Source organism: Coturnix japonica, chromosome 6 (genome assembly GCF_001577835.2).
Source record: "Coturnix japonica isolate 7356 chromosome 6, Coturnix japonica 2.1, whole genome shotgun sequence".
Taxonomy (NCBI): Eukaryota; Metazoa; Chordata; class Aves; order Galliformes; family Phasianidae; genus Coturnix; species Coturnix japonica.
Window position 1 is genome coordinate 16,716,714 of NC_029521.1, and position 14,962 is coordinate 16,731,675.

The following is a 14,962-nucleotide window of genomic DNA, read 5'->3' on the forward strand; positions in this document are numbered from 1 at the left end:
ATGCCCTGCTATCCTGACTGCACATCTACTGTATTCAGGGTGGACAGAAAGGTATGACCTGAGCTTATTTATTACTGAAGCTGGGCTTTCACATCAAATTCACCAAGAAAAAAATATCAGTTCCCTGTTGTATAATGAGGTTACATGCTGTTTATGAGATTAGCAGACACTCAGTTAAGCAATCTAATTGCCCAAGGTTTAAGAATGTGATACAAGGAGCTTTCCACCACGCCGGTGTTTTGAAAGAAACTCTTAACCTGCAGGCTTAGAGAATGACAAAGCAGTTGAACAGTTATTTATCGTTTGTGCTTTATCTAAAAGTCTCAGAAACAGCCCTTTACATTTAGGCAAAGCTTCTCTAATGACACAAGTAAAATGGAAGTTGGCTATTTTACTTTTTTACTGTACATGTTTTATGGATGAATAGTTGTGAGAATAGACTTAGCTCTCTGGCACAAAGGTTCACACGCATTCATGAAACAACAAGAAGGGAAACAGATCACATCACTCCAAACTCTGAGCAGGTCTCTCACATTTATTGAGATATCTCAAGTTTAATGAACATCACACTCATGGCTCTTGCCATCATACCATCAGAGCTGCAGAGTTAGTCAATTGGGATTCCCATGGTCTTCCTTCCAGCACACCAATGTGAAGCAAACGTAGCTGCTACAAATACAAAGCAAACTTAAAGGTCCTCCTAGGAATCACAACTGAAATACCACAAACCACTTTTTTTCCTTAAACAAAGCTGGAGGACTCCCTGAGACTGAATTAGGAGTAAAAAACAGAACAAACCCTAATTTATGGCTCATATTCTTGTGTGGATTCCTTTTTCCAATTAGGAAAAAAAAAAAGGTGGGGGGCGGCCACCTCAATTTAAAGTGTACTATTTTCTATGCCATATACAAAAGGCAATTCTTTCTCTTTGGATTACAGAGATCTGGAACAAACTCTAACTATGTAACTATGGCACAGATATTCCCATCTGGACTGAGGTAACTGACTCTGGAGATGGTTCCCACATCTCCATTAGGCATGAAATTCAGGAGTCAAAGTTCCCTGCATAGTCAATGCAAAGAGCAAGGCACCTATACCAGAGACAACTATAGCTCCAAAGTCAGACCCCTGAAGCAAACATGAATTCTCTACCCCTACTGAATGGGGGCCCCATTTTAAAGTAGAAACAGACAAATGGAAATTGACATAAATACTGCCAGGCTTCACCAGCACACTTTACAGTTCCTGAACACAATGGTGGCAAGCACCACGCAACCAGCTAAAAAGTAAACAGACCTTCAAAGCAGCAGATGATTAAGGAGAAGAGTCCATGCAAACTAAGTTGCTCAACACATAGAATTAATGCATTGGCCCTTCCCTGAAGTGTAGTAGGTGGGAGGAAGAAGAGTTTTCTAGTGGTCAGTGCAAATAAAATACAAATGTTTTACGTCATTCTCCTAGTAAGTCACAACCTATTCACAAAGATAAAAGTGGCATTTCTTTTATTCCTTTTCACTGCTTCTTCTGTCCCAGGAATTAGCAAGGGCAAGTAACAGTCCTTATCCATAGCTATTATGTGGAACACGGAAAGCTTCAGTGATGCTGTTTGATTAGTGCATTTGTCTTGATTTCCAATGAACAGTGGTGACCTTCTATGACTTCAAGACAATTCTTCTTGGCAATACTGGAAGTCATCTGATATAGCTAGCTTCTCAATAATGGTTAAAATAACACAACAGGAAGTCACTAAGTGCTTTTTGAAGTACCAGCATCAGATGGGGTTACTGCAATACAAGGAGTACTTCTGCAAGGTACTCAGAAATAGCAATGCAGTAAGAAGTGCCAGTGTTTTACACAGAGCTAAACACTTCTAAATTCTCAAGCATCTCTAGTGCTCAGTGGACTACTTTGTTTTTCAGACGTCACTGCCTCTGTACACACAATATGTGCGCAGAGTTACACTGCTTGTTTTTTCTTTTTTGGTCTTGTGCCACTGTGTGCAAAATCAGCAGGTTAGAATGGAGATTATTGCAGGAGAAAAAAATAATACTGAGGAAAAAAAAAAATAATCAAATATGAATCCCATTCAGTAGTCATTGCTGGCATTTTAAAAACACAGCATAAATAAGCAACGTAGCATTACCGCCAGGAAAGCAAATGCTCCAGAAAGGTGAATTTTTGGTGCACTAATACTCTGAAATACCATGCTGGTTTACAGATACTTCCCCATCATGTTAATCATTTCATTATACATGCGGTGAGGTGCATCAAGGCCCCAGATGAAATCCAAGTGTTCCCATTCTGGAATGTGTTTGTGGTAAACCAAGTTTGTGATCTGAGTGAGCAGCATGGCGACATCCTTTGGGTCTGCCAGTAAGTCCTGCCCACCAGTCCATACAGCAGTTGGTACAGTCATCTCTTTTACTTTATAGAAAGGTGGAGTAGACTGAGGGACAAAAGAACAGAAACAAAAGCATTAGAAAGAACAAGTCTCTAGGGCGGTACTAAACTGCAACGTAATACACTAGTAACTATAAAGATGTGCCAGACTGACTTTCACTTTTGGACAGTCAGAGGTGCAGATGGAAAACTGATATTATATTAAGCACGGCAGTAAAAACTTGGCTTGGAGAGCCTGCAAACCAGGAGGGTTATACTGAAGTATTCTCAGACTTCTCACTGCACACACTTCATTCAAGAATTTCTAACTCCAGTAAAACACCAGAAGTGATAGCTCCTCTGGAAGTGTAATACTGCAGTATTTTCCAGTCACTAAAATAACAAGGGGCAAAATACTTTTTAGTCCTACACATGGTAATTTAGAAACAAACACAGGTGAAGATTAAGAAGCTGAGGGTAAGCAATACACATGAATTTACAGCATGTCCCTTCTTGTGAGAAGGGCACTGGGATTTCACGATGTAGGCAGAACCTTAAATAAATGTTAACAAAAGGATGATCTTCAAGAAACACTGCACCACCACAACTTCACATCTGAGCATAGACTCCATAGTGATTCAAGACTACGTCCATAGTGATTCAGGCTCTATGGCTCTGTGCTTCCTGACTGTGGTTTCTCTCTTTTTTTTTTTTTTTTCCTTTTGGCAGGGGCTTGTGTTTTATTTATTTTTGAAAAGGCACATCTCAAGTCTGGCTACTGAGCAGCGCCATTTAGAACACAGCATAAATGCAGCACCTTGAGTAAGTGCCCAAAGACTTGTTCTTGTGACACTCAAAGATTATAAAGAGAGCCATGAAAGGTATCTACCTGGTTGTAGTGAGCCATATTTGCAGCCTTGCTCCCCCAGTCATAAGCTTTGAGTTCCCCAGATTTCACAGCCTAGAAGCAAAGAAATATTCACACACACATTGAAAATGCAAAAAACTTTGATCAAAGTGATTAAAAAATAAATAAATAAATAAAATAAACTATCTGCTGGAGAACTGGCAAAGCAAATCACACACAAGACACTGAAATGCCAAGTAGTAACAAGGACAAGGATCACTGCTTTGCCTCACGTCTTGGGAGTTGGAAACATTAAGATTCTATACCAATAGACCACAGACTGCCATAACAACAGTAGGAAAGACTAAAGAAAATAGTTTTTAGTATACAAAGCCAGGATGTGACAACTTTATGTTTGCTTCTTAAACAGCTGCATAGTTGTCTAAATGTTCCATAACTGCTCCAGAAGTAATGTCTCCTATTTTATTATTTTGACCCACAGTGTCAGAGTCAGATGTTGGTAAGGCAGCAGAGGTTGAACCCTTCCTGCCGTATTTTATTACTGTTTGTTGCCAAGAGACAGATGGCAGCAGAGGGGCAGGCTGACACAATGGCATCCAAAGCAAAGATATATCACTGAATTCCTCCATGCAGAAAAAAAAATGGCACCTATTGATATTCCTTTTCTGAATGTTTTTGGAGGCCAAACAGCAGATGTGAACACAGCGAGGCAGCAGGTGGCAGATTTCAGCAGTGATGGCAACAGTGCGTCACCTCCACTGGCACAAACACTTACAAATGCAATATACAGGCTCTTGTTCACTGCTGGCAAATATGCATAGCTAATAGTGGTGACTATGTCAGAAAACATCTGAGAATTTGCTCTATCAAATAGTATTATTTTACTCTTACATCTGTTGTAGTTTCCATGGAAATAAATAGAAGGCATTACTTTCAAAGCAATCTATATGAATACAGTAGTGAACCTTTATTATGGAGTCTACTCTTATTTAACACCATTTCCCCTCTCTGGAAAAAGAAAAAAAAACATTCACAAATTTCCTTCCATTCAACCACTGTGTACAGTGCAACAGATCACTTGTGAATGGATGAAAAAGTCCAGCTACAAGATCAAACACAGCAATGATCACTGCTTCCACAACAGTCTCCTCCTGTTTGCCAGCATGTAGCTGGGCCTGCTGAGTAGCACAGCAGCATCATAGGCATGAAGTAACCATGCACTGAGGTGAAGTTCAAAATATGTTAATAACACATAAAACCAAACAATGTAGTTGAATAGAAAGCGTGCTGTTTTTCCCTGGTTAAAAATGGAACTTATAGTCAAAACAAGGCTTGCTGAAAGGCAAGCAAATATTTGTTACAGCATCTCCATGGGTTAAGTCATTCCACTTGTGTTGTCTATTGGCCTGAACTGCTTAATATCAGCATGCCTTTATTGAAATAGGGAAGAGGGTTAGTCACCATAAGGTCAATATCAAAGCAGCTGCAGTGAACAGCTACTGTTCAGATCATAAGAAGTTCCAGAATTTCATCAAGGCTATGCTACATACATACTTAAAAATTTTATTCCACTGAAATATCATGGGTGTCAGTATCCCATAGACAAGCTACAGTCATGGGCAATTTACATTCTGAAAAGTTTACCTGGCTCCAGTGGATCATGTTTTGTACAGATGTCCCCGCAGGGCAATGCGATGAGTACACATCCACACGGCTCTGCAACAAGAGAGTTAACACAACTTACTTTTCACAGCACAAAAGTTCTACCTATTATTGCTTCTGGAACAACTAACACAAAATTAACAATTCATCTTGAAAGTACTCTTACAAAAAATAAAAATCACTTAACAGCATGATACAAACAGTCAAGGTAAAAGTTTCCTATTTACTGCAATTAACTGTGTAACTTATATCTCATTTTTAAATGTAATAATGACTTACCTAATTGTTGTATAGTTAGAGCACTTTTTAAAAAGTGCTAGAATTGTAAGAGTTGGAAACACACTAAATACTTACACAGACCTTCAGAGAAAATCAGTTACTCTCCTTCTAAATGAGTAACTGTCAAATAACAATGTCTCAAAGCTTCATACACCTGAAGTTTAAAAGTTCACTATATCCAGGGGAAACTAAGTATCCTGAAATTAAATATATATATATTTCTCACCATTAACTCTGTATGTCTTGGACAAGGAAATATCAAAAAACTGCACCCTTGTGTTGACATACAAAGTGCATTTTCACACATGGTGAGTGGTGACAAAAGCTAAACTAATTCCATCTCACTTTAAAGCCACCCTCCTATGGATGGGTAATCTGATACCAGCTTCCACTGATTTCAAGGACATAGAAGCATTAACACAGAAGCATGTTGTTAACTAGACAGGATGGAAATTTTCACTCAGATGGTTATTAGGTGCTGGCCAGAAAGGCTGTGGATGCCCCATCCCTGGAGGTGTTCAAGACCAGGTTGGATGGGGCCCTGGGCAGCCTGATCTAGTGACTGGCCTGATTTAGTGGTTGGCAACACCACCCATAGCAGGGGGACTGGAACTAGATGCTCTTTGAAGTCCCTTCCAACCTAAGCCATCCTATGAACAAGCTTTTATGTAACGAAAAGTTATACAGACAAGCTCCATGCAACTAGGACCAGAGATTAAGTCATCAGCAGGGATGGACATTGGCCCCAGAGAAAACAACTGCACATGTACATCAAGAGACCAGAAAATTTCAATAGTTTCACTGAAAGTGGTAGAAAATAACATCTTTATTCCTCTCTTCTTTCAAAAATGAATGACAATCCTGGTCCATCACATTCATTTCTTTTACCAAAAGATCTAAAAGATCCAAAAGATCTAAAATAATTTATTCTAGCTTCTCAGTACCTTCTTTAAAAAAAATAATTATATCCATTCCAACTGGACAATTACATCTACACCAAGGAAATACATTCATTTGCACTGTGCATAACAAGGGCATTATTTTTTTAATTACAGGTAAAGAACAACAGTGATACACTCGATACTATGTTAAGAGTTTGCAATAACTTCGCTACTAAAAGACATAAAAACATACCATATTCAAGTTCCTCTCATTAAAGCCACACAGAAGGAAGAATAAATTGCCACAAAGGTCATCAAGTATCCTGTGGGTGCAAACGTGGGTAGCAAGCCACTTCAGCCAAAAATTCTGAGGAAGAAATTGCTTCTTTCCAAACAAGTTCTACAAAACAAACGCAGCACAGGCATGTAACTGAACTGAATCACCTGGTTTTAGTTCTAATACTAAAAAATCTTTAAGGTAATTATTTCCATTTGCAAAAGTAAGTCAAAAAAACCAAACAACCAAAAACAAAAAACTCACCTACCTCCTTATCAACCTTGTTTACAGTCCTATGGGAAGGTCAGGGATAGTGCTTCTGCTACACGATGCAGTTAATTACCACCCACAAAACATACGTGGGATCTGGGACAATGATGCAATTGCAAATCTAATTTCAAATTCAATTCATGTTTAAATTCCATATTTTACAGGAGTACTATAGAGTTTCTTGTCATTAGAATCATTTAAGGCAAAGCTGCGCCTGCTAATGTGAAACAGCCTTGTACTTATATGGCTTGAAGAGAGGAATTTGCAAGACAAATAAGTTGCATGAGCTGTTGTGGCTACTTCCTCTTGTTAGTATTTTTAAAACTTCCAACATTTTAAACTGGCCCACTCACTTCCTCAGAAAGTGATACAGCATTTTTAAGACTGTGACTGATGTACAGGTTTGTGGCTCTCATGTATTTGTGCAATCCAGTTGTTATTTTTTTGCAAGGCACTGTGAGAGTCATGCACAACACGAGCATCTGCACAAGGCACTGATCAGCTACTCCTCCTCAAACAAAGTTCATCACAATGTGCCACATTTATGTTAACTGCTTTTAAGTGCTGAGAGCAAATAATGCATACAAACATGCAGTAAACCAGAACAAGGGTTTATCTCCAAGGACAAGCAGGTCTGCATGGGAATCGCCACAGGTGGTATAAAGAAATGTGATCATTAAAAATGATACACAAATAAGGTGTTCACAATGTTTGACTCCAGGCGCTGACTGCAGCCTGCCAGTCTGCCTACATTCCCTTTGCTGTTAATGGTGAAAGGTAATCTCCAGAAGATGACTCAACATCTAAATAAAGCTGCTGTGCATCATCACCCTCTGATGGACCTTCCTCCTATACTTAATAGTTATTGTGAAATAAATCTGTTAAAGTTCATGACAAATCAAGAAGTACACTATATAAAGCTACCACATGATTCTTCTTAAAGAAGAACTATTATGTTATTACTTAAGCCTAAATTCCAGATACACGTTACCAAAAACAACCATTATTTTATTCCATCTATGATGTTGTACTTGTAAGTTACATCTTAACACTGATACAAACTGTCTCATTAGACAGCAGTAAAACCAGAGCAGTCACTACTGACTTGCATAGCATTACTGTGGAAAAACCAGCCTGGTGTTCCTGTGGAACCAGCTAATCTCTAATCCACAGCTATTAACATTCTTCGTTACACTGGTTTTAGCCAGAGGCACTCTTCCTTAGCCTTAAAATATGAACATGCAAAAACAAACCTTGATAAGCAGATCAGGAAACGCTCCCAGCTTTGTCAGAGGGCTGGTGGCAAACTTGACTGTAGCTACTGGTGCCAAGGCAAAGAACATTTTTATTTTCTTGGCCAGCTTTGGCAAAGTTGAAAAAGCAATGAAAGCTGCAAACAATAAGAGAATAATTAACTAGCATCATCACTGAATCACAACAGACAAGAATTTTATGTGGATTTTCTAAGATGTGTGCGAAAGCTTTTAGATCAATAGCGTGACTGTTAAGATCACAAGGATTTCTTATCTTCTGAAAATAAGAAGTTTGTGTGTCTTTTTATTTGCAGGTCTAAAAGCACTTGATGCAGGCCTTCCATACAGTAAATATCCTGGAAATGGCAGATTTATTCTACATTGTCTAACTATTCCACATTATTACATGTAGCTTGTCAAGATACATATTTCAGTAGGAATTGTACTGAATCTGTGACTTCAGCTTCTCATTTCAACAGCTTCCCACTTTAAGAATGGAAACATTAATCTTTGTCTTCTTAACAATGAATACTTCAGAAAGCAGTCAAAAAACAGAAGCTACAGATTTTTAAAGTCTTTTCCTTTTTAACATCATTAAACTATACACATAGAACTTGTCATGCATTTTCTACTGAATGCATCTTCTCACGTACCCATGGTGGTGCCCTGTGAATGGCCAACATAAAATACTTGTTCCTGGCCAGTTTTCTTCAAAATGAAGTCCACAGAAGCTGGAATATCATACTTAGCCATCTCATCAAAGCTACAAAGCAAAGACAAAAATAATCAGTGTGATAGTTGCATAGAGCTTTACTGTACTGAAGACCAGCTGTCTAGAAATAAGTAAAAGCTTCCTTTGGATGAAACTACACTCCAATGCTTTCATCATACCAAGTACTGCTGAAAGTAATTACTGTCCTACTGACCATCTATGAAAACTGTCTCAGGACACAACATTGATCATAAAGCTTCCCTTTATTACCTCTACATATGTGACAGGGCACAAACAGAAAGAAAGCATCTTGTGCATTCACACCACAACTGAAATGGGGTGACACGAAAAGACAGAAGCCTGCTCACCAACAGCATGCATAGTTTGTCTACAAAGATGAGGATACCTGAAAATCCAGAACTCTTCTTGCTTCACTGTGAAGTGTATATGTTTTCTGGACCAGGTATTCCCTCTGCTGTTTCCCAGCCATACATCATAGCCAGCATCTGCCAGCATAAAGCCAAGGCTGTTGTAATCCAAGTTTGTGATCCAGTTGCTGCCATCAGCAAGCAAACCATGCTGCAGAAACACAGCAGGCCTTGGACCTGAAAAACAAAGCATTTATCATAGACTTGCAACTCCATCTTAATAGGAAGCTAAGGAAAATTCAGGTGAGTGACTGAAAGTCTGCTTCAGTTTTGTACTCTGAATATTCCATCTCTGAAGATTAGCAGTACCAATATTAGCCCCATCCAGTACCTTTTTGTTACCAAAGCTCTTGGCAGAATCCAAAGAACAATATGGGTAGATAAGGTAGTTTAAGTTTCAAAGGCCTTTCTTGCCTTAATGTAAGTAGCTAAAGCACCACAGAGAACATCCACATGAAATTTAGGAAACTCCTGACATTCCTACCCCAGAACAGGAAATGATACCTTTATTCCTGCTTTAATAACTGAAATCTGAGACATGGTAATTTTATTTCGATGCCAGAAATTACTCAGCAATTTACTTCCTCCAATGATACATCATTCTACTCCAATACCAAGTTCACACAGTACTTTCACCATTGATAAAGTGGACTTAGATCTTTCAGCAAAAACAGTCACAACCAGGCTGTGTCCATAAGGGCTTACTGTGAGTTCCATAAATCCAAATCAGTAGCATTTCTCTCCCACAGCAGCCTTTACGTCTGGGAAGAGGGAACTTTCTGGTGCCTGTTTTTCACATTTCATTTAAAAACTATTGTGATATGGTGCCCATGAAAAATAAGCAAATCTCCAGCAATGCCAAACAAGCACTCAGGACAGTACAATCCCACATTAATGTTTCCTATACTGTAGTAATAGCTCATCTCTTTCTGTGTGCAGGATTTTCAAGCCTCACGCTAAATTTTTTTCAGTAATGATCAATTCTAGCTTTGTATTTTCTTTCCTTTCATTAAACTCAGATAAATTAATTTCTTTTCTTTTTTCTTTTTTTTAATTTCATGAACATAGAAAGAGGGAAGCTGTTTGAATCCTTCAATGCTTCAATTCTGTCCTCCTGTTAACCACAAGCTTCTGAACTTCTGCCAGTTCCGTTTTCACTTCCCAAAGCACATGACTTGTGCAATCACAAGACAAACTGAGTTGGACAATAGTAATTTTTAATCACCCTTGGTCCTAAAAACCCAAAAAGGGGAATAAGGAGGGTAGAAGCTTAAAAATACCTTTTCCTATACGTAACGCTTTGTTCTAATCACACACAATCCCAATTCTAACTGGAAGATACACTTAGAGATATAATCCCTCTTACATTCTTTTAGTTCCACATCAACAACTCCCTTCAGTAAAACAATTAAAACTTCAGTAAACCTATACGTGGCCTAAATAAAGTTACTGAAAATATAAATCTGTCCAAAAGAAAGAAGAAGAACTTATTTCAATGCCATTCTCACCAGTGCAATCGCATTGCACAGATTTTTAGTTACAACTAAAAATGAAAATCATTGACTTTGTTTTTTGTGTTCTCCATTTGTTTCCCCCATCCCCCCCCCCTTTTTTTAGGCCGTGGAACTGTAGGTTTTGTTCCAAAACATCATGTGATCCATAACTCCAAGGGATCCTATTCACATTAAGCAGGTATTGCAAAAGAATTATGGCATATATAAGCTAAGTCAGCAGTAACACATCATTGGTATCTTTCTGGGAAAAGATACCAAGTCTATAAAAACTTAAGATCAACATGAACTTTGAGATCTTCATTCTTCTAAGAGATCGTACTTCCCCAAATGTGCTCAGTAATCCTTGTTTTTAAAATTAAAGCACTTTGCAAAACATGAACTTGGGGTCGAGGGTGTGGCAGGGGGAATGTGGAGAATTCCCACATGTCAGGAAACTTCTGTTTGCTTATGTCATAGATGAAAGATCAAAATCAACATGTTTCAGGCAGCTTTTTCCTGGGGTTTCTCTGAAACTTAAGTACAAAGGCACCTGCCAGGTTTGACTGGCCTCACCCACACACTGTCTTTACACACCAACCTTATGGTGCAAAAACCCCAACTCCTGTGGAACCAGCAAGTGAGGCTGCTGCTTCGCCTTCAGAAGAGGAGAAGCATTTCTCATAGTCTTGTTTGCACCCACAGCTTTGGCAATCAATCATTCATTACATAAATGCCACATTTTTCTTTTTAACCTCTCACTGCATGTTTTTTTCAGTCTCAAAGGTTCTAAACTAGGTATTAGGATAGATGAAGTCTATATGCAAACTAGCTGCTTTTGTATACATGCAGTTGTCAGTACGACCTTTTCTAAAGGGTGGTGGTATAACTGGTACCAAATTCAGTGACTGCTATTCAGACACATTTATTTCTGCATGCAGTGCAAGACAACAATCCAAAGGACATTCATCTCTCTTCCTACACACACATTTCTCTCATTTTTAGAGCAATCCATCATTCAGTCACTGCAAAAACCGTAGCTCATATTGTTTCCATAAGTCTCAGCTTACACTCCATTTCTACACCTGAGCACCCCCTGCACTCCTTCCATAGCTTTAAGCAATCTTATGAACTGTAAGGATTACTGTGAAAGAGCAGCCTGGTGGTTTATGCCAATCACCTTCCCCATCAAATCACCTCAATAAAGCCAGCTGGTCTGAGCTCACTGCTGCCAATAACCTGTTACATATGCTGATTTGCAGCATATTTTAAATGTACTCTACTCAACATGCTTTGAAGTGATTTTCCCTCATTATAATACCCACCAATTTAAGCAGCTGTGTATACAAAATGACACCACAACAGCAGGACTTGTTCTAGCCTGTAATTTGCTGCAAAGGCAGCTTCAGAGGTTAGAATGAACAAAACGATTCTTCGCCCTATGCCCCAGAAATCAGGAAGTAATTATTTAGTGAAGTTTCCAATGGAAACTCTCATAGCTCAGTTGTATTTTCTCAAGAAGAGGTATATAAGTTGTGCCTACTTCCGAAAAAGTTTAGGCACTTTGAACAAAATTCTTTTTTATACATTTTTTTTTTTCAGTGGTTTGAAAAATGCTACAGTCAAACTCTTTTCAAGACACTAAATTCATTTTAAAAAATGTCTTAGTCCTATTTTCTCCCTTCCAGAAGATTCAGGCCTTTCAGACCCTCAAGAACCAAACGACAAAGGCATTGCATTAATGTCACTAAATGGAAATGCCAGAAAAAGGCAGGTTTCTAACTCCTTCACCCTCCCCTCGCTGAAGTCACTCTGCACACAGCTAAGCCTTTCTGGCCATGACATTCACCAGTCACAGACTGTAACTCCACAGGTTACAGTCTGTAATCTTCTTCTGGATGACTATAGGAGAAGCTCTATCAATTCATTTATTTATTTGTAAAGTGTAGAACTTTTCCATGCCTTGCCATTTTTTTTTTCCAAGCAGAAATAAATCTTACCTTTGCTCTGTCCCAGATCTTTTCTTCCATACGGAATTCTGTTAACAGAAAGAATGTACCCATCTTCTGTTATCACTTCATACTCCTCACTGGGGTAGCCCCTGAACATAATAATTTGACTCTGAAGAAAGAGAAGAAATCAGCTTGGAGTCAGACTGCCAGCCTGCTTCATTCATTAACATGCTCAGAGTACTCCAGGCTCCTTCCCAACAGCAAGGTGAAATTACAGGACGTGGTAGGAGCGTGCCATAGCCATTCCTCCACCCTCCACAGACAGGTTTCTTCTAAGACCTACGCCAGGCAGGAGCCTGCCGGAGTACAAGCATTAACCCAGGGACTTCAGAGGACTTGTCTGCCTATCCCCATCCACTGTCACACCTTTGTTAAAGCGCAAAAGAAGACTGCAGCATTGAAAATGGGGTTCTGGTAACAGGGCAAAGCTCTGGGACAGAAACAGCAGGCAAAAAGTGACATTTCAAACTTGGACATTCCCTGATTCCAGGATTCTCTCTCAAGAAAAGTAGTATCTTCCAAAAACAAACGAGCACAGCAACACCTGGTACCACAGCAGCATGCGGAGGATGAAAAGGAAGGAAAACGCCTGCGTGGGCACTGCCACAGGTGCTGCAGGGCAATGTCACAACACTGAACCTGGAGTTCATGCAGTGCTTGGACACCAGGTTTGATTTTGGGAGGTGCTGCGTGGAGCCGGGAGCAGCAGACTCCTCATGGGACATTATCAACCAGGGGGAATCTACATAAGTTCATGTCACTTTGGAAGGGAAGGACAGAACAGGAAGGCAAGCAGCTGTCGCTGCAGCCGCAGCAGGACGGTACTAACAACACGTACATTCTGTAAGCACGCTATTTTCTAGCAATTAAGCAGAGAAGTGGCAAAACGCACACAGCTGGCTCAGAAGTCACAGGAGAGAGATCGACTACCGGCATCAGGGGACCAAGCAGGACTCGAATGAGCGGTGCGGGACACCGGGGCCAGCAGCAGCAGGGGCCACCATCCCGGAACGACACGGCACAACGCACCTCCGAGCTCACGCTGCCGCCCTTCAGAGGCTGCAGCCACAGCACCGATGCCGGCCCGGTTCTCCCCCTCGCTACAACCCGCCCCGCCCCAGCGCCGTTCCCCCGCCCCGCAGCTCACGATGTTCATGTTCGTCTCAGGGTCCACGTTCCTTCTCCCGACGGCGAACGCTCCCGGCATGACGACGCTGTACAGCAACACGGCGGCAGGCAGCAGGCCCCGCATCCTGCCGGGCTGGGGGAGGCCCGGCGGCTCGCAGGGCTCGAGGAAGCAGCTCTGAGGCGGCTGTGCAAGAAAGCGGCCCGCTGCCGGCTTATGTTCCTCCTTCGCCGAGCCCCGTACCGGCACGGCACCGCGTGACACGGCGGGGGCGGGCGCCCGCTGACAGGACGAGGACGGGGCTGCGCAGCCCCGAGCGGCTGAAGGCGTGAGGCCGGGCCAGGCGTGTCCCGCGGCCCTCCCGCCTCCCCCCGGCCCGGGAGCCGCGACGGGAGGAGGGCGCGGGGCCGGCGGCGGCGCTCGGACCACGCGACGCGGCCTATCGCGGCCCGAGGGGCGGGGGCCATCCCTACCCACCGCCTCTCGCCGGCTGCGCGGCCTTAGGCAGCGTGATTCAGCGCTTCTCCAACCCCCCCATCCCCGAACTCGCTTTTAAAAAGCTCTTTAGACTGAAATTGTACCAGTGCCCCCGCAGCACCTCGTGAATGTGCAGGTTTCTGCCCCGATGACCCCTCAGCCCGACCGCAGTCCCATCTGCACCCACGGGCACTCCGTGGTCATTCCTGAGGGCTTCAAAGCGTTGCAGCCAGCACCGTTATCCTCGCACAAAGAAAAGACCATCGTCACTGAGCACAATCTAAATATGTCAAATCTAATACAAGCAGGCTTGAATTACATGCAGGTACACAGTTCCAGCAGCTTGCTGCGAGCCTGCTCCATCCTGGTGCTCTGAGGCAATGAGCTGGCAGCACATGTAACATCTGTCATGTCCCAGAGCAGCACCTGTGGTCAAGTGGTGTGTGGCCGTGCTTGCAATACTTGGACCGCATACAGCCCTGAAGTACAAACAATTCACATCACTTGCACATAGTAATATCCTTGGGATAGTACTGAAACCTGAAATAAAATACATTGTAGTAGAGCAGTCGTGTCAGGAAAGCGTTTCTGTTTATTCAGAGAGTGGTAAGATTGTCATGATGTTTTCAATTTCAGAAGTGCCACGTAGGGGGGCTGTGATGTGGGCCTGGCGCAGGACAAACCAAACACAGAGTTAACTCACTGCCAGCACCATGCTTTGAGAGTAGTCCTACAACTTTCCATGAGAAGGGATGAAATTCTTCCACCCAGCAAACTGATAAGTGTCTCATTTTCAGTTAATGAGGTTAAAGCTCAGCTCAGGCTTGGAGGTATCGTGAGCTGCAGTA

General features: G+C 41.6%; 1 protein-coding gene across 1 annotated transcript; it reads right to left on the bottom strand.

Moving 5' to 3' along the window:
* Positions 1-515: 515 nt before the first annotated feature.
* LOC107315868 (putative lysosomal acid lipase/cholesteryl ester hydrolase) lies at positions 516-14,014 on the bottom strand. Its single transcript, XM_015866743.2, has 9 exons — positions 13,659-14,014; positions 12,500-12,620; positions 8,988-9,186; positions 8,523-8,632; positions 7,870-8,006; positions 6,323-6,469; positions 4,892-4,963; positions 3,269-3,340; positions 516-2,446 (listed from the first exon to the last, which is right to left on the bottom strand). Exons 1-9 carry the CDS (start codon positions 13,761-13,763, stop codon positions 2,213-2,215), a joined length of 1,197 nt encoding a protein of 398 aa, XP_015722229.1. The 5' UTR covers positions 13,764-14,014; the 3' UTR covers positions 516-2,212.
* Between the last annotated feature and the right edge of the window lie 948 nt (positions 14,015-14,962).

Excerpts from the sequence above, each read along its gene's own strand:
- LOC107315868 (XM_015866743.2), bottom strand. The coding sequence starts at position 13,763 with ATGCGGGGCCTGCTGCCTGCCGCCGTGTTGCTGTACAGCGTCGTCATG. Across the intron at positions 6,470-7,869 it reads TTCCTGATCTGCTTATCAAG|AACTTGTTTGGAAAGAAGCA; the intron begins GTTTGTTTTTGC and ends TTTGTTTTGTAG. Across the intron at positions 2,447-3,268 it reads ATATGGCTCACTACAACCAG|TCTACTCCACCTTTCTATAA; the intron begins GTAGATACCTTT and ends TTTGTCCCTCAG.